Raw genomic sequence first — 18,308 nt, 5'->3', positions numbered from 1 at the left:
AGTATGGAGCAGTAAAGGAAAGGTAGCCAGGTAGGACAGAGCTGGCATGCTTCTCTGGAAGCTGATAGTACTGCAGTCATCCTGTTGACTTGTCATCACAGAGTGCACACAGCTGCCTGTGTCAGCCCTACCATTACAGCATCTTCACGTTCTCTATCTGCTCACTTCCTTATTGGTGTTTGGTATGTTGCTTCCCCACCATGTTATGTCATGGGGATTATTTTCCCACAGAGTTAATGATGCTTTTTCATCACTGTTGCATTTCCTTTTGTACATACGTTCTGGTTGTTTCCCGTTTCCCTTGCTTTTGCAACCATGCTTTTTGAGTTTTAATGAAACAGGTCACTTGTACCCCTAAACTCAATTTTCTATGATCAGGCTGACAAATGACATTCAGCCAAATGACAATCTCTTGTCATCTTGTCTTGACATTCAGACGAATGACATTCTCTTGTGGGCAACCCCCCCTCAAATTTTGTAGGTACCTTATTCTTGGCTCTTGCAGATAGCAGGTTTACTCCATCAGTAATCTTGTCATCCTATAGAAGTCTAGATGGGTTTGTATCAGCTACAGATTTGTCCTGGTTGGGCATCAAAAATGCGTCAATACAATCACGTCCTAAGTTTCTCACTGCTAAGATTTTTCTCCATCTTGTAAGTTGAATTTTACTCTGTTAAGCCAGCCAGTTCTGCTCATCTCGCTGGTGGGGCCATCAGTGACAGATGGGATATTTCTCCCTCTTGCATATGCAGAGAGGCTTGTCTATGGAATCAAGAAGAAAGCTCCAAGGCTTTTTCTCTTGCTGAAGGAAGCAGAAGCAACTCACTCTTTCTTCTGCCACCTCCTTTTCTCAGTTTCCCTCCTTTTCCTGCTGCAGAAGAAAGGGAAGACAGTAGGGCTGGGACCAGTTTTTTTTTTTGTTCCCTCTTTCTGCAAAAGTCAAACCTCTGGCTTCGTTACAACCTGTTGCCTCCCTCCACCTTGCTGGTGAAAGCCGTCCTACCCTTCAGTATCACCCATACCCCATGTCCACGTTATCCCCACACAAGCATTAGGCAGGGTTAAGGACAGCATATGGCTCCTTAAAATTGCACTGTGATAATAGGGTTTGGAGTGGGGGAAGGGGGGGGGAGGGCGGGGGGCATTGTTTGTTTGCTACTCATCACCATGGCATTCAGAAGAAAGGAGAGCCTTTGCTTTCTCAATGATGTGAATAAACATGCAAGTTTTAGGATATGCATGTAGCATGTGAACTGCACATGCCTTTTGCGAGCTGAGAGTTAATTCAAAATTCAAGATCTGTTTTGAAACACACAGTTCCTTCGTCTGATATTTCAGGAGATCTCCAAAGTAGAAGGTTCTTTTTTAATAGTGATTAAGGTTATGTGCTGCCTAAAGCATATTGTCTGGACACAGACTCTCTCATATTCCTCAGTGTGCTACCTGAAAAGCTATTGGCAAAGCTCCATTGTGAGGTCTTGGCAAAGGGCTTTAGTGTAGGAGAAAAGAAAATTCAAGGTCCACATGTTTTTGAGGCGTGAAAGAAAACCAGACTGAAAACTGGCCTACCATTTCATATTTTTAACTTTTTTCCCCCTATACTGTTCACTCTAAAATTTTGTTCCATCCTATTACACGAGAAAAAAAAGTAGTCTTCAACCATCTCAAACTTTACACTGCTAATTTTGAAATTGCCAAGAGGAGAGAGATGGCAAATCACCCACTATCAGGGGATTGTTTATGAATCAGTGTGGTTGCACTGCTAACCTAAGTTCTTAGATACCATGAGTCTTTAAAACAAACAAACAAACAAACAAAAAAAAGAACTATCCTTACACACAAAGCATATATTTCAGTTATCTCTCTCTTCTATTACACATTTGTCCTGAAAAATAAATCTGAAGATTAAAAAAAAATAAAATCAGAGGAGGAAGATGTAATGCTGGGATTTATGTGAAAATTTTCCCTATGTAACCGTTGATGCTGTAGAATTAAAAGATGCTTGTTTTATTTTTTTTCTTTTTTACTGTTTGTTTTTTTTGTTTGTTTTTTTTTTTTTTTTCAGATAACTGTTGAATATGAAAATACTAATATAGATAAACATATTTATTTTCTGAGCTTTCAATGATTGGTGCACTTTACTTTTTCTTTATGCAGTGACAATGCTGAAACTGTGCGTATAGAAAGGTCTGAAATCAAATCCTAAACCTGAAGGTCCAAAATGTAAAGCCAAACACTGTCAAATCTGGAAGTTTGTGAATTTGGTCCTTGGAATCAGCCCATTAAAAGAAGGAGGTGTGTGAGCTGTAAAATTGGATCTAAACATGGGTTTGTGCTGTGGATTTGGAGGTTCTTAAGGTATTTTGAAGAACTACCTTTTGGACTTTTGATCAACAGTGCCCCTTTTGTTTCATAGCCTGTGTGGCCATGGCATGTCAGTAATGTGTTGATGGGGAATGTGAGGCATTTACTTGCTTGCAGTAGTAGTCTCAGAGAGATGAATGAATATCTCAATTGTTTTTCTAATCAGTGGACCCAAGCAAAATGTGAGAAAAATACATACTGATTTGTCAAACTCTCTACCATAAATAGTGGAAAGGATTTACTAAACAGCTAACCAGTAAAACATGAACAGCCTAAAATGAATCTGTCTCTACTTTTTCTTTTCTTTCCTTTTTTTTTTTTTTGTAAGCCTCCATTTGACCCTGGATTACTTGTGTGTAAATAGTTAAAGCAAGCCTAAGCAGTGTTTACAGGCAGGTCTTTGCATGATGCATCTTTGCAGGTAAGGTGCTGCTGCCTGGTCTGGGGCTATGGCATGCAGAGCGCAGAGCTAACTTGTGCATCATGAAATGACGTAACCTGTCATATGCTGTGCTTTCTATATTCCTTTCCATTGCAACAACAACAAAAAAAAAGAGCTACTAGAGTATAGGGTGGCAGAGATAAGCACCCAGAATGATTTCTGTGCTGTAGACCAAATTAAATAGTTTGGTTTGTAATTGGATATGAATAAGCTATAAACCTTGACTCTTAGACGTCGGGTGTTTACATAAGCTGTTTGCTGTGTATATGTCTCTGTCAGAGTATTTGAAGAATGCTTATCTTGTCAAGGCTTAGCTTTTGCACCACTTCCAATGTATTTTATGGATTTTAAGGCGAAGTGCAGAAGAATATATTTGGCTAAGCTGGTTGGTACTAAAGTTCTTGCATGGTTTCAGGTAAGTTTTTCCCAAGTGTAAACAATTGTATCTTGGAAGGACTCTTGTGCTTTATGCTATTAAAATAGTTTAAAGCCTTTTCTATGGCTTGATACCTTTTATCTTAGGACATATCTTACATTCGGTGGGATAGGCTTTCTGCCTTAGTGTTCTTCCAATAATTTTTATCAGTTAAAGGAAATAAATAATGACTGTTGGATAATAAAGAAATAATGAAATTCAGGGAATAAGGGAAGATCTGGAGTTAGGAAACAGGGTCATTTGTTGCCTTTTGGTACTCCTGCTTAATTAGAGAACAGTATCACTTTGATGTCATTGAGTTTAGCAAATTCAAGAAGAAATTTATAAAAATAAACAGATATTACCTCTTTAAATAAGTCTTTGACAACTTTGGGGTTATTTATAATTCATAATAACATTTGTAATATATCCTTTTTGTGCCAGTAATGGAAAAGAAAAAGGCTACTTTTATCCATTTCAGAAAGATCTTGTAGACGTGCTTGAAGCCAGACATTTGACTTGCACCCAAGTCTGTATTCTGGCTTCCAGTCTTTAGCAGAAGAAAGTCTGATATGGTGGGCACTCATCTGCTTCAGAGTTCCTACCTCTCTCATCTGGAGGCTGCTGGTGCTTTGTGCTAGTATAGGTGGGATGCTGGGTGCCAACAGACCTTGTGTCCCGTCCATTGTGTCAGTTCCTACATGCCTGTGCTTCATAAGGGATGCCACCACTACCTGTCAAGTGTTGAGCTCTGGGCTGGTGCTGAGCCTGCAGGTTGGTGGAGTCCTGAGCACAGTCCCACCAGATTTCTGCTTTCACAACATCACAGAAGGGCTGAGGCTGGAAGGGCCCTCCAGAAGCCATCTGGCCCAACCTCCTGCTCAAGCAGGGTCATCCGGAGCAGGTTGCCCAGGACCACGTCCAGGTGACTTTGGAAGATTTCCAGACAGGAGACTCCATAACCTCTCTGGGCAACTTGTGCCATTGCTCTGTCACCTGCACAGCACAGAAGTGCTCTGGGGATGGGATGGGGCTTCTCGTAGCCCTGCTGAAATGGAGCAGCTTCCTTGTATGTCCATGGGAACATGGGGCACATGTCCATTCTCACCAGGCCTTCTTGCTTTGGATGGTGCAAAGTGACTGCTTGGTTATCACAGAGAGGGACGATTTGAGAGTTGCTCTGCCGTACCTAGCTGTGGCGTGTGGATGGGTTTTTGTGATTCATAATGGAGGCTGTGGGAAACCAGGGTGAAGAGATGGGAATGTGATGGGAAGTTGGGTGGCACAGGAAGAGCTGCTAGGGAGGTGTTCTCACGCCATGTGCCCAGGTGAGACCATGGGGTTTGCTGCCAGCAGCCATGCCAGTAGCCTCCTGGCAGATGATCTGCAGTCTCCAAGAGCTTCTTGTCATTTTGTGTGTTTGACACAGCATAGGAGATGCAGTTGTCTTCTGTTATTCCTGCTCTGGGCACAGGTTGTAACGCAGCTTGGAACATGTTTTGGACTGAATCTAGGACATAACTACTGTCTTGTGCCTGCCTCATGTTAAGATTCTTCTCCACAGTTTTCCTGATAAGATATGTACAGCATTTTCTTATTTTACTTTTTAAACTTCATCTCTTCTTATCTTATAAAATGTCAGAGCAGCATATTTGACAGGATCCATTTTCTTTTTATTTTTTTTTTCAGTCTTGGAACATATAAAACAAAGTCTGCTTTTTAACAGAAATGTTAATACCCCTATTGTAAATTAGCTGATTATATTCATTATTAAGTGTTAATTTGCTGACAGATTGCACTGTAGTTGAATATATTCAAAACATCCCATGAGAAATTATGCCAGAGATTTAGATCAAATTCATTTAAGGCAATTTTTACTATTATTGAAATGTTTTTTGCAAATAAGTTGCTCTGTGTTCATGTTTTTTTTCTGCCCAGCAAGTAAGAGCACAAATAGTGTGATTATGTGCGTGAAATGACAGTTGTTTTCATGGAATAGAGCCTCACTTTGTAGAAATTAATTACTAAGGTTGTATTGGTTTTGTGTTGCAAAGTAGGAGAGGCAAATCCAGAAGATGCTTCAGACCTCTCACACAGTCATCTCTTAGATGCAGGAGTGAGACTAATTGACGTTAATTTTTACAGCAAAGTGAAATTAGAGATCTTGGTTCTGCTGTAGTACAGTTTCTTCCCTCTCCCTCCACCCTCCCCATAAAAGATGGCTGTAATTTGTGGACTTTTTTTATTGCATTCTTGTGGCAGACTCCTAGGAGAATAGCCACCTCCTCAGGGTTCTTTTTTTTATTCTCTATAGCTGTCAGAGACAAATCCTAATCAAAATACTCCATTTCAGTGTATTAAAATTTCCGACTTTAAAGACTGTTACGTAGCACTGGGAGAGCTGTGAAACTCTGGTCATCCATTTTATTGTATCATTTCATAAGAATAATCTGTAGCTGATGCTTTCTTTCCAACTGCTGAATGTTTACAGAGCGTGTGTGCACAGATGAGGGTGAGTGGGATGAAAAGGCCAGACCTTACCCTTCCCTGGAGAGGCTGCAATTAGTGCACTTGTGTCCTTGCAGCTTTTGGACATCCTGGGATGCAGCTGATTCTCCTCAGCTCAGTGAACCTTAAAAAATAATTTTAGAGGATCCTGGGCTTGGATATGCTGTCCCTGATGCCTCATATCACATCAGGGATATGATGTCCCTGAAGACCCAGAGTCTTGATGTCAAACAAGACTCAGGGTGTGTTGTTTGATCTAAGAAAGAGTGAGCCCCTGGGTGGGGAAACAATTTCCTACATATGTAAAATGTTAAAGTACTTTTTTTTAAGGTCTGCCATCTTCATTACATATCAGATTCTGAAATCCATATTCAGGCAGCTTTCTGTTTGGATCCAGCAGGCTGCAGTTCCCATTCACAGGGCTCGTAAGCCCTTTGTTTTTATAGCTTTCCTTGGATTTATTTGCAGGGCAGTGTTTTGTTTCCTCTGTAAATCATTTGGAATATATCTTTGCTAGCACTGTAGCCAGAGGGTTTGTATGTCATTCAAAAATAAAAAAAAATAAATCTCCACTTACTGAAAAGTGAACAGCATAGCCCTAGCAACCAGGCTGGTGTGTCAGGACCAGAGGAGAGAACATTAAACAAGTAAGACCAAGTAACATCTTCTCTCTAACAGCCAGGGATGCAATAGAGGTGTCAGCGACAAGATTGATTGCAACTGATAGTGGAGATAACTGCATTTGTATGTTGTTGTGGTTTTGTTGTTGTTGTTTTTGTTTTTTAATGGTGGATTGTAAATATAGCCTCATTGAAGCAGTGCTCATCCTTGTCAGCATGACCAAGGTATTCAGCTGCGAGCCCTAGAAGAGGGATCTGTTTCTTTAGAAAAACAACTGAACAGCCCCCTGCCCCAGCTAGCACTGGTTGTGTATGCACTGAAGGAATAAGGAAGGTAAGTCTTCATTTTCTTGAAAAGCAAGGGGAAACTTGTTTTAAATGGTCTGTCAGGGCACTGTCAGTGCTTTCCTTCCAGGTGTGCTCTCAGTGGTATTCTGCCAGGGATGGATTTCGTGTCTGCCTCCCTGTCTCTTTGTGTACTGTGGTTTCTTGTGGTTTCATCTGCCATGTCATAGATCTACCTATGTTAAAAGGATTTACCTTTTTGTTTCTTCTTGCTTTTGTGAGTGAAAGGAATTGAAACTGCTAATCATCTGAAATATTAGCTATTCCTTATTTTCTTAAGGAACTTCAGTGTACTTCTTCAAGATGGCTTTTCACTCATTTCTGACACTGGTTTTCTTTAGTCACTGCAAGTAAAAGGAAAAAGAAATCCTTGAGTCTTCTGCTAGGTTTTATTTCTATTAGACCGGAGTCATAAAAAGCAAAGCAAATAAAGGAAAATATTTAACAGGAAAGGTTAGTTCTGTTAATGTTCAGCATGAGCTACTCTGAAGCTTTGTGAAGTTGGTTCCCTTCTGTAGGTGCAGTGATTAATCCACTGGTGTTTCAGTATCGTCCTTTCCTATACTCCACAAAAGACTTCTGACTAATAATTGCATTTCTTTGGCTCTCTCCACACTTTCCCTTTCCAGTTTGTTGTCTTTTCTTGTTCTGTGCAGTTTGATTCTTTAGTCTGCTGGTGTATGAGGTCTTTTGATTTCCTCCATGCCTATCCGCTCCCTGCATGCTGGTGATGGTGTGCAAAGAATAAAAGCAATTCTCTACCCTTACCGGGGAAGTATGCCTTCAATATATTTTTCTATTGCTGTGTTTTTACTTCCTGACTGCTAGATGTGATGTACTGTGCTGGGAAGGTGGCCAGAGCAGGATGTGCCATTCTAGACTAGCTTTCAATGGCCACTTTTAGGACCAAATAGCTGGGGAAATGGGATCTTGTTGCATCATCTCCAGCTGTTTGGGTTAGGGGCTTTTTGTTTGTGTTTTTTGTGTTTTGTTTTTTTTTTATTTTATTTTTTTTCTTTCGCCTCCAAGTTTCTCAGCTGTGGCCTTGTTCTGGCTGCTAACAGACCCTCCACAAATGGTGGAAGACTTTGGAGAGCAGTGTGATTTCGTGGTCTTGCTTCACTAAATTTTATCTTAAAATTTCTCACTGTTGCTCCTGGTGGTGCAGCTGCTTTTGTTGTGGCAGGGGAGGAAGCCCTGCCCAGGCAGACATCTCCCCTGCCTTGGAGGTAGGGCAAGGTGACAGTGGGGTGAATGCTGGAGGCCTCCTGGATGCTGTACGTGCCACTGTTTGCCACTGTGGCTCTCCTCAGTCTTAAGGATTTTTGATAACCACAGACAACCTTTGTTTAGGAAAAGCAAGGATGTAGAAACAGGATGGGTCACTGTGCCTGGATGAAGGGTAGAGGGTGTTTTTTTTTTGTTTCTCTGAACTGTGCCTTTATTATGGAAGTGTAAATTTGCCCAGCACCCTGAGCTGGTGGAAGGGGATGGGGAGCAGAATGTGGCCCTCATAATCCACCAGGAAATGGTTGGCGACCTGCTACAGCACTTGGATGTACTCAAGTCAATGGGGCTGGATGGGATCCACCCGAGGGTACTGAGAGAACTGGCAGAGTAGCTGGCCAAGCCGCTTTCCATCAGTTATTGGCAGTCCTGGCTATCAGGGGAGGTCCCAGTTGGCTGGCGGCTAGCAAATGTGACACCCATCTACAAGAAGGGCCGGAAGGTAGACCCAGGGAACTATAAGCCTGTCAGTTTGACCTCAGTGCCAGGGAAGCTCATGGAGCAGATGATCTTGAGAGTCATCATGTGGCACTTGCAGGGCAAGCAGGCAATCAGGCCCAGTCAGCATGGGTTTATGAAAGGGGTGTTCTGCTGGACGAACCTGATCTTCTTCTATGACAAAGTGACACGCTGGGTGGATGAGTGAAAGGCTGTGGATGTGGTCTACCTTGACTTCAGTAAGGCCTTTGACACAATTTCCCACAGCATTCTCCTCAAGAAACTGGCTGCTCATAGCTTGGACTGGCGTATGCTTTGTTGCGTTAAAAACTGGCTGGATAGCCGGGCCCAAAGAGTTGTGGTGAAAGGAGTCAAATCCAGCTGGAGGCCGGTCACTAGTGGCATCCCCCAGGGCTTGATGCTAGGGTCAGTCCTCTTTAATATCTTTATCGATGATCTGGATGAGGGGATTGAGTGCACCCTCACTAAGTTTGCAGATGACACCAAGCTAGGCGCATGTGTCGATCTGCTTGAGGGTAGGAAGGCTCTGCAGGAGGATCTGGATAGGCTGCACCGATGGGCGGAGGTCAACTGCATGAAGTTCAACAAGGCCAAGTGCCGGGTCCTGCACCTGGGATGCAACAACCCCAAGCAGAGCTACAGGCTGGGAGATGAGTGGTTGGAAAGCTGCCTGGCAGAGAAAGACCTGGGAGTGATGGCTGATAGTCGGCTGAATATGAGCCAGCAGTGTGCTCAGGTGGCCAAGAAGGCCAACAGCATCCTGGCTTGTATAAGAAGCAGGGTGGCCAGCAGGGCTAGGGAGGTGATCGTCCCCCTGTACTCGGCTCTGGTGAGGCCACACCTCGAGTACTGTGTTCAGTTTTGGGCCCCTCACTACAAGAAGGACATCGAGGTGCTTGAGCGGGTCCAGAGAAGGGCAAGGAAGCTGGTCTGGAGAACGAGTTTTATGAGGAGCGGCTGAGGGAGCTGGGATAGTTCAGCCTGGAGAAGAGGAGGCTCAGGGGCGACCTTATTGCTCTCTATAGATAACTTAAAGGAGGCTGTAGCGAGGTGGGGATTGGTCTATTTTCCCACGTGCCCAGTAATAGGACGACGGGGAATGGGCTAAAGTTGTGCCAGGGGAGGTTTAGGCTGGATATTAGGAAGAACTTCTTTACCAAAAGTGTTGTTAGGCACTGGAACAGGCTGCCCAGGGAAGTGGTGGAGTCACCATCCCTGGAGGTTTCAAAAGACATTTAGATGTAGAGCTTAGTGGTATAGTTTAGTGGAGGACTGGTTAGTTTTAGGTCAGAGGTTGGACTCGATGATCTTGAGATCTCTTCCAACCTAGACAATTCTGTGAAATTAGCAGTTCCTTGCCCACAGTTAATTTTTTTCCTAAATACAAGGTGAGAAACAAGGGGTGTGCTGTGAGCAGATGTGATACAATAAGGGAACACTCTGTTCCTTAACACATTTTAAGCCTGCAGCTAAAATATTTCAGAGGAATTTCCTGTGTTTTTATTTGTGCTCATCACTTCTTGTCCTGTCACTGGACACCACAGAGGAGAGCCTGGCTCTGTCTTCTTCACTACCTCCCATCAGGTATTTATGCACATCGGGGGGATCGTGGGCACTTCGAATTCCCATTTATTAATAGGCTGTTGTGAGTTTGTGGGTGCCCTGTGATGTTGGCCCTTTTCCACTTAGAGCTGCAAGGAATCAGCATTTTGTTTAAGGGCAGCAGCAGTCCTGGGCTTCTCTTTGTGCTCTTTGCCTTCAGAGAGAAATCCAGCATAGGTTGTTCATATTCTTCGTTCATAAATAACTATATTTGCTATGTTTTAGCAGGACCTGGTTATCAGAGCTAGGAAATCCTAAAAGGAAAGGGACAAGACTGTGTTCAGAATTGTCCTGGTGAATGCCTTTTCAAAAACTGAGTTTGCTACTCTTTTAATCAGGCATAGAGACACTAGATGAATATCTTGCAGGAGCTGCATATTATGCAGGCATTCTCCTGCTTTAAGTTTTTTAAAATCAAGGTCTGCCTCTTTGAAGGTTCAAGTTGCCGATGTGGTGCTACCACATTTGTAGTTTTGCAACACCTTCACTTCCAGGTGCTTTCACTTTTTGAAGTTCTTTTGGCTTTTATAACTCTGGCAACTAAATAAATAGAGCAAGGCATTTGCCAAAACTGCATTAGCCTGTGCTGTCATTCAAAAATTATCTTAGTCTTTGGACCTGCTTTATGCAAAAAAAAAGTTCTGATCTAGAAGATGAAATGTTTGCTGATATTTCAGGGCTAGCATTTCAGCAAAGCTAGCAGGCAGCTTCCAGTAAGAGATATCTTCCAGCTGGGTCAGACCAATTAGGTGACTCATAGGAGGGAAAATTCAGTTTATAACATGTATTTCTGATGCATAGTAATTTATAACATGTTTTTCTGATGCTCAGGACTTATGCCAGAGATACTGTGAACAACTTTATCAATTGCTTATGTTGGGGCAAATGTCAGCAGCAATGTGGCCTAGTGCAAAAACCAAATGGCAGGTTATGCAAAAGGTTAAAGCAAGTTTTCCTTCCCGGTGTTTGTTTATCTTTGTTCTGTAACTGTATTTAGAGCAGATGTAGTCTTGCCTGTCCCAGATGAAAGCCATGGCAATCTGGGTGTTTTCAGGGGCTCATGTGTCCATTATGCTGTGTGGGAAGGATCTGCTGCACCTCTGCCCTCTGCAGCCACAGCTCGGCTGAGTACCGAAGCACGTGCTTAACTCATAATAGTGCTCTCTTCATGGGTCCCACTGGGATGTTGGCTCTGCTAGTTCACCCACGCAGGCAGTGCCTTGGGCAGGCTGGCTTTTCTAGTCTCTACTGGAAATACTTCTCCAGGGACCAGATCTGGCCTTCAGGAGCTTTGGAGTGAGATCAGATGCAGCGTTGTGGTGTGAGTCTCTGCTAAGGTGGGAATGATGTCTTCAGGGGGATGGTCCGTGCACACATGCAATTTCCTTTGAGTCTTGGGCATTGGAGATACCCTGCCTATAGGCAAATGGCTGCGCAGCCAGGACTTCTGGATTGTCAGATATCCAGAACTTGGGTGAACAGTCAGACTTTCCTTCCATACCATAAAATTCACGGGGAACAAAAATACAAGAGAGACACTTGGTTTATTGCTGAGTTGCTGCTTCCTGTTAGCATTCGAAGGCCTGTGTCTTCTGTGTGTGGCTCTCTGAAGTGCCATCTGGGGTTTCTGAAATGCTCTGCAGGATGCCTCATCAGTGGCACGGACCTGCAGGCTACAAGCTGACCAAAAGTAGGCCCTGGGTCATTAAGCTGGTGCTTTGTTTCTTCAAAATGCCATTTCATGACTGGTAATGAACATCTCCCAGTCTTGTGATCAGCAAATGGCCTCAGTTTTGTTACTGGTCCAGCAACGGTGGTGTCTGAATTCAGACAACATGCAATGAAATTAAATTTTCTTTTGCAGATTGAATTGCAGACTTCAGGCTCTGGATCCAACTCACACGACTGGTGTTTTATTGTTCCTTATGGTGGAGCTGGTGATCATCCCTAAGAAGAGAGAAGATGATGAGTGATGCAAGTGACATGCTTGCTGCGGCTTTGGAGCAGATGGATGGCATCATAGCAGGTAAATGCTTGGGGCTGCTTATTCATTTAACTGGTTCGGTCCTCCTTTTTCGTACCCAGAAGGCAGAGTTTCAGGCTGAGGAGGTCATACGCTGGTTATCGTGTTTGGCATCTTGCCTTATGGCTTAGAGATTACAAATAAATAAAGTGGAGGGTTGCACAGACTTTCACACACAGACACAGCTAAATGGATTGTAGTTTTTCTCCCAACCTCAATCAAAATGCTGCTCAAAATGGCTGAGTGATACAGTTCAGCTGGTGCATGCAGCACCATGAAAGCCAATGATAAGGCACATTTCAAACCAGCATGAGTATGTTTAAAGAGCTGCTGCATGGCAGGAAGAGACAGGTTGGCTAATATCAACTATTCTGGATTTCCTTCAACTTGGAAGAGTTAAAACATGAATTGATTTTTCCTTTTTTCAAAATTGGAATACTCTGGGTATAAGCATGTCATTTGGACCTGCCTTTGATATTAGTGCTTTTTATAAGTACCTGTAAATTTTAAGTGGACAAAGGAGAGGGAACACAGATTATACAACTTCTGCTTTTTAAGTTGAGTCTAGTGAGTTAGAAAATAATGTAAGTGCACAACACAGAGGAGCAAAGCAGCAAGAAGTTAATAGTTTACTCCTATTCCAGCAGCACTATGCAAACAGCTACCCAAACTGAAAAATATTCTGCAAGGGTAGCAACACAGTCATAAAGTCTTTAATAGTTACATTTAAAATTATTTCCCTTAGGGGAGGAAAAAAAAAAAAAAAAGACATACGGTCTGTCCTTTGCTTGAACAACAATTTTTCTCTGCAATTTTTCCAAAGATATTAAGGACACTTATCAGGCATGCATGTAAAGTGGATTCAGATGGATCATAGTGAATAAAAATACATATGGAAATTTCTAAAGTCACAGCTTATAAGTAGATACTGTTGCTTGGATCAGATCATGCATCTGTGTTTCCAAGAGCCGAAGTTGGTTATAGCAGGATGAGGTTTAAAACAAAAATAAAACGTGATATTGGGATGTTTAAGTCACCACAGACTTTAACCATGTGTCTGAACATGTCTTATGCTTTTGTGGGGATTTCTTGCTCCATTTTTTTTTTCCAAGGGAATTATGCCTGCTTTTTTTTTTTTTTTGGCTTCCCAGATAAGATGATTGAAGGTTCATGGCAGGGCATGTATGGCATAGCTCTGTAGTTTCCCAAAGTTGACAGTACAAAAGCTGATGCTCTGTCAGAAAGATTGTGCTGAGGCATTACAGTATTAAGGTCACAAATCAGTGTGGTGAAATTCTAGTTGGAATTAGCTGGGTTGATTGAAATCAGCCTTAATTCTGAATTTGTAGTTCCCTTCCTTACTTAACATATAGCAACTTCTAATATAGGTCAAACATAAATACTGTGAATTTATGCAAATAAAAGTTTTTGTTTTTTTTCTTTCTTTATTAACATGCAGGTGTCAGTGCTACCATGTTAAACTGTTGGGCTTTAATTTATTTAAATTTTTGCATTGTAGAAGTGATTTAGGTTTTTTGTTTGTCTCCATATATCTCTATATTCTTAAAAAAAAAATAAAATAAAAAAAATCCAGTGCATTGGAGCAGAGTAACATATTTCTACACGAGAAGTGCTCAGCACTATTTCCTCTGGAAATCATTGGGGTCTGACTTGGGTCATGTAGTCCCCAAAAGGTTACTCAAAGCATTACCACGTGAGCCTGTTCCCTCCACAGTAGCTTCACCCTCCAATGTATCCTTGGGAGTGGAAGCCCAGCCCATGCCACAACCTCTTGGGTGCTGTTATGCCACATGCATCTTCTGTCAGATCAGCCCACCTCCTCCTGTCCACTAAAACTGCCAGAGGTGGTGGAATTCCAAATATACATCAGCAAGGGCTTGCCCCCTCCATATTGTAGGGTGCTGTGTGGGGAGGGAGGGGGCAGGATGCAGCACCAGTGCCAAGATTGGTTGAGATCAATTCCTAGCAGTAGCAAATGCCACATGACACTTCTAATCCTTGCTGTCCATCTCCTGTGGCTGCCTGTCCTACCTGCTTGCCCTGTGCCTCACTCCCTGTGGTTTTGTTCAATGCAGGTTCAAAGGCACTGGAATACTCCAACGGCATTTTTGACTGCCAGTCCCCCACTTCTCCCTTCATGGGGGGCCTGCGGGCACTGCACCTAGTGGAGGACTTGCGGGGCTTGCTGGAGATGATGGAAGCAGACGAGAGAGAGGGGCTGCGCTGCCAGGTCCCAGACTCGACGGCAGAGGCTCTGATTGAATGGCTCCAAAGTCAAATGGTATGGTCTTGCCTCATTTCACCTGTGTTTTATGCAGGGCCTTTGAAAGCTTTAGGGTTGGTTTCAAAGAACCAAAGGTACAGGGTTTTATTTGGAGATGCTACAGTGGGGTCTCAGAAGAGCTGTTGCCTAAATACTTTGTGCAACAGGTTGGCTTTCACTTTCTTAGATGTATACTGTGCCTCATTTTAGTGAGCAGAAGTTTTTCAGTAACTGGAGTTTCAACTCAGAGGGTTAGGGAAAGTCATCTTTATAGGAGTCAGACACATAAATGGAAAAAGAAAGTTCTCAATATGAACTTCTCACTAAAAAGTGTATTTGGCAGCGTATTTTTTATGGTTGCTATTGGACTTCCTTACCTGGTTTATAACAGAATTGAGTGGTGTGTATGCTCAGCATCCCTTTAACCTTGAAACCAAACTATATTTCAATTGTCTGTTTGTGGATCTATTAGTTTCTGTTATCTCTGTTTTAAAGATACCTGATAAGGGTGTTCTTTCCCCAAGCCTTTTTTTTTTTTTTTTCCAAAAATCAAATATTATTCAAAAGTGGAGGCTACCTGAAGACTAAACAGGGAAATAAAATGTTGTATTTATCAGGATGTGAGTTATATGGCAGCACTTCTAAGGACCCACTGGTGTGGCCTTTGGGTGCCCTATGATTGGTGTCTTCTTTATAGGGCCAATGAAAAGACCTCAAAAAACGAAAAGCTCGTGGTTTGTGGCACTTTGCCTTGCTGTGGAGGCCTGTGTATGCACAAATTTCAGTGAAGCTCTAATGGGAAATCAAGGCTTATTTCTGGAGGCTGTGTTTCAGGGTTTAAGTCAGTCTGTGGCTGTTAGAACAGATGAAGTTGTGTGCTTCTGCAGATTTTGCCAAATCTGTCTGTGGCAGCATCCTGGTCTGTCCCCTCCTCTGACACACCAAGATGTTGGCCAAGGTGATGCCATACTGCTGAAATGAGGGTTGCCAGGTCTGTTGAACACAGATCTGACACTGGACAGGCATACACTGTGGTGACTCCATGTTGCACCCAATGCGTCACTACAGCCAGTAGCTATGAGTATGAGAAACCACCTGTCACCTGATCCTGTCCTGTGGACATCACACCTCCCCTCAGAAAGGGTTTGTTCACCGTGGAGCTACAGCTGATACTACACAATGCATTTTTCTCTTGATAAACAGTTTCATCTTGGTGATCAGATACAGCATGCAACACTGCCCGGCACACCACTTTCTGTGAGGGGCCCCAGTGACCTACCAGCACTCCTGTGGCAGAACCTGTGCCCTGGGAGCACAACCAGGTGTCAGGCTGCAGTTGGCTTGGCATGACCTGACGTGCCATCTAGCGGCACACAGGCTGGGCACAGCACCCTGGGAAGAAGTAGGGACCTGGGTTAACATGGCTTGGCTCACTTGTGCAACTCTTATGGCAGGGTTTGAGGGGAGAGTGCTCTGTTGGTGTTTTTTTTCTTTTTTTAAATAATTTTTATTTTGCTCTGAACTACTCATCTGAAAATGCCTTAAGCTTTGTGAAACACATGGGAGCTTTTCCACTGACTCCCATGCGACTTAGATATCACCCCTGCTGTTGGTGTGGCAGTAAACATTAAGATCAGGAGGAGGCAGGAATGACATTTAAATCAGATCTTTAAAAAATGCAGAGATCTTGCTGGCATCAGCATTTCCTTACCCTGTAACATACACCAGTGAACATCGCTATAACTGGACTCTGCTCTGTGTGGAGCAGAAAAAAGAAGGACTTAACAGCTTTCATGCAAGTATGACCTTGAAAAATAAATAAGTGCTCGTATGCCACATAAACAGCCTTGGAAAATTAACTTCTCCCCATGGGGTGCATAGTTATTGGTAGTCTACACTGATCTACCATGTGTTATTCTGGAGTAAAGGAGCCCAACAGCCTGGCTTGAGGCTGCAGTGTCTGCTGAGATTAGTGAGGTGAAGGTCAGTCTCCCTATGGGGCAGCAAATGTGTGATTTAGGAATGCCTGGCTGTTAGGAGCTGCAATAGTAGCCTTCAGACCACTTTGAAATGGATCACCATGTAGCAATTAGGCTGCAATGGTTTTCATGGTAGCAGTGAGCTGAATGTGGAAGCGGAAGGGCTCTGTTGTGCTGTTCAGTTTAGTGCCACCTGAACACTGAAAATGATTCTGCAAAAGACAGCAGAAATAGCTATTCCATACATGTTTCTCCTCGGACTGCCTCAAATTATTCCCACATACTCTCTCTTAAAACCCCTAGTAGGAAGACAAAGTTAGGCTTTGTACTGTGCTGTAGGTGAAAAGTGTGGGATTTACAGGTGCCACCAGTGTCATCAGTCCCTATCTAAGTAGGGCAGGTTTTAGGTGAAGTGCCCTGATGATTTACAGAAAGGCTGTCTGCAATGATACCCATCCTTACGGAGGAATGGAAAACACCTCCCTTATGTGAATTGGTTTAATCCTCCACGCGTGAAGAAGCTGCATCCACCAGACTATTCAAATCCACTAGAACTGGTGTATGATGTCCTAGCTTAGCCGTAACCAAGTCTTCTCTGTCTCAGAGGAAAACAAAAATAGTGTTTGCTGCTGCCAAACAGTGTGTCACAAGAGAAAAATCCTCTCCTGGCCTCCAAAGGGAAACCGCCGATGCCCTAGTTGGGAAAAGTGTCTGACAGCAGTCTCCCAGAGTTGCTCACTTCTGTAAAATAAGGCAGAGGATTCAATTTCACCACGTCTGAATGTGTTGCCTTGTGTCCCTGTGCCACTCAGTGACCTATTTCTGCTCCTCACAGTGTGCATGACAGGCATTAGAGAAGTCTGTGCAAGCACTCAAAACGCACTAAAGCGTTAAAGTGCCTTATCCTGCTTTTTTTAAATGGTGAATGCCAGATGGCCACGTGACACCAGAGCACAGGTACAGTGCCTGGACATCTGGCAGAGCATTTCCATGAGGAGAGATCAGATGGTTTCCACTGGGGAGTTCCAGAGAAGTTGCAAATGCAGCCTTGTCTTGCACAGATAAGCTGGTGTAACTGCAACATTTCCAGTTGTCCATCTACAGCTAAAAAAATATCTTTGCTGAAATCATACATATCTCTATGTGCAAATGGGTGGTAGGTGAATGCTGTGATTAAAACTAGAAATTAGGCCATTTGTTCAAAGTCTGGAAAAGGACTTAAACCTTTTCTAAGGTCTGAAGTGTTGGGACTACATGCTTTCTCTGGGGACTGGCTGTGAAATCCATAGCCAGATCTCACAACTATTGCAAAGTCTTGGGGCTTTTCAGATTTCTTCTGATCAACAGAAGTGCATAATACATTATGATGTGTGGTTTAATAAAACATGTGCTGTACTCCGGATGTGGAGCTTCTGGTCTGAATGTAGATGTGTGAGTGATCTGTAATGTCATTACCAGTAACAAGACTATCTTAATTGAAATTCTGCCTTTTGCAAGACCAAGGCAACCCCATTGCTTTGGGGATGCTGAAAGTTCCAGCAACGAGAAGCTGACAGATCTATCTCTTGAAAAAAAAAAAAAATCTTGCTCCTAGTCATGAATGTTGCTCCACTTTCTCTTCAGATTAAATAAACAGGAGACATTTTTATTTCTGGTTGTTGTTTTTCTTGACTTTTTTTTTTTTTTAATACTACATGTACTTATTAAACAACCTTCTCAGAAAGAAGAAACCAACTGGATCTTGTTAAAAAGGAGAGTCAAGGGTTACACGTGGGTGGAAAGTCCCTTCCCAAACCTAACAGCCAGTTTCTTCAAGCTCCTCATCTGAACATTTATATATGTCCTGTTAGAGTTCATATGGTGTGCCATCTCCTCTTTAAATTAAGCGCTCCTTGAACTGCAGAGCTGGGGTAATACTTTTTCTTTAAAATTCACCATGATCCATAGCAACAAGTGCAATTGTGGTTTTAGTTTCAGAA

At 42.9% G+C, this 18,308-nt stretch overlaps 1 protein-coding gene across 18 annotated transcripts in view; it reads left to right on the top strand.

The window, feature by feature from the left end:
• Positions 1–18,308, top strand: part of PPFIBP1 (PPFIA binding protein 1) — a 120,563-nt gene that overhangs the window by 47,860 nt on the left and 54,395 nt on the right. For all 18 annotated transcript variants that reach the window (XM_027450036.3, XM_038173515.2, XM_072041872.1 and 15 more), the window contains exons 2-3: positions 11,908–12,069; positions 14,163–14,368. In XM_027450036.3, coding sequence (XP_027305837.1) covers positions 12,006–12,069; positions 14,163–14,368 — 270 coding nt within the window. In that variant the 5' untranslated portion in view covers positions 11,908–12,005. The remainder of the gene's footprint in view (positions 1–11,907; positions 12,070–14,162; positions 14,369–18,308) is intronic.

Source organism: Anas platyrhynchos, chromosome 1 (assembly GCF_047663525.1).
Source record: "Anas platyrhynchos isolate ZD024472 breed Pekin duck chromosome 1, IASCAAS_PekinDuck_T2T, whole genome shotgun sequence".
In the NCBI taxonomy this organism is placed as follows: domain Eukaryota; kingdom Metazoa; phylum Chordata; class Aves; order Anseriformes; family Anatidae; genus Anas; species Anas platyrhynchos.
Note: the sequence above shows the minus strand (reverse complement) of the source record. Positions and strands in the feature narration are given on the sequence as shown.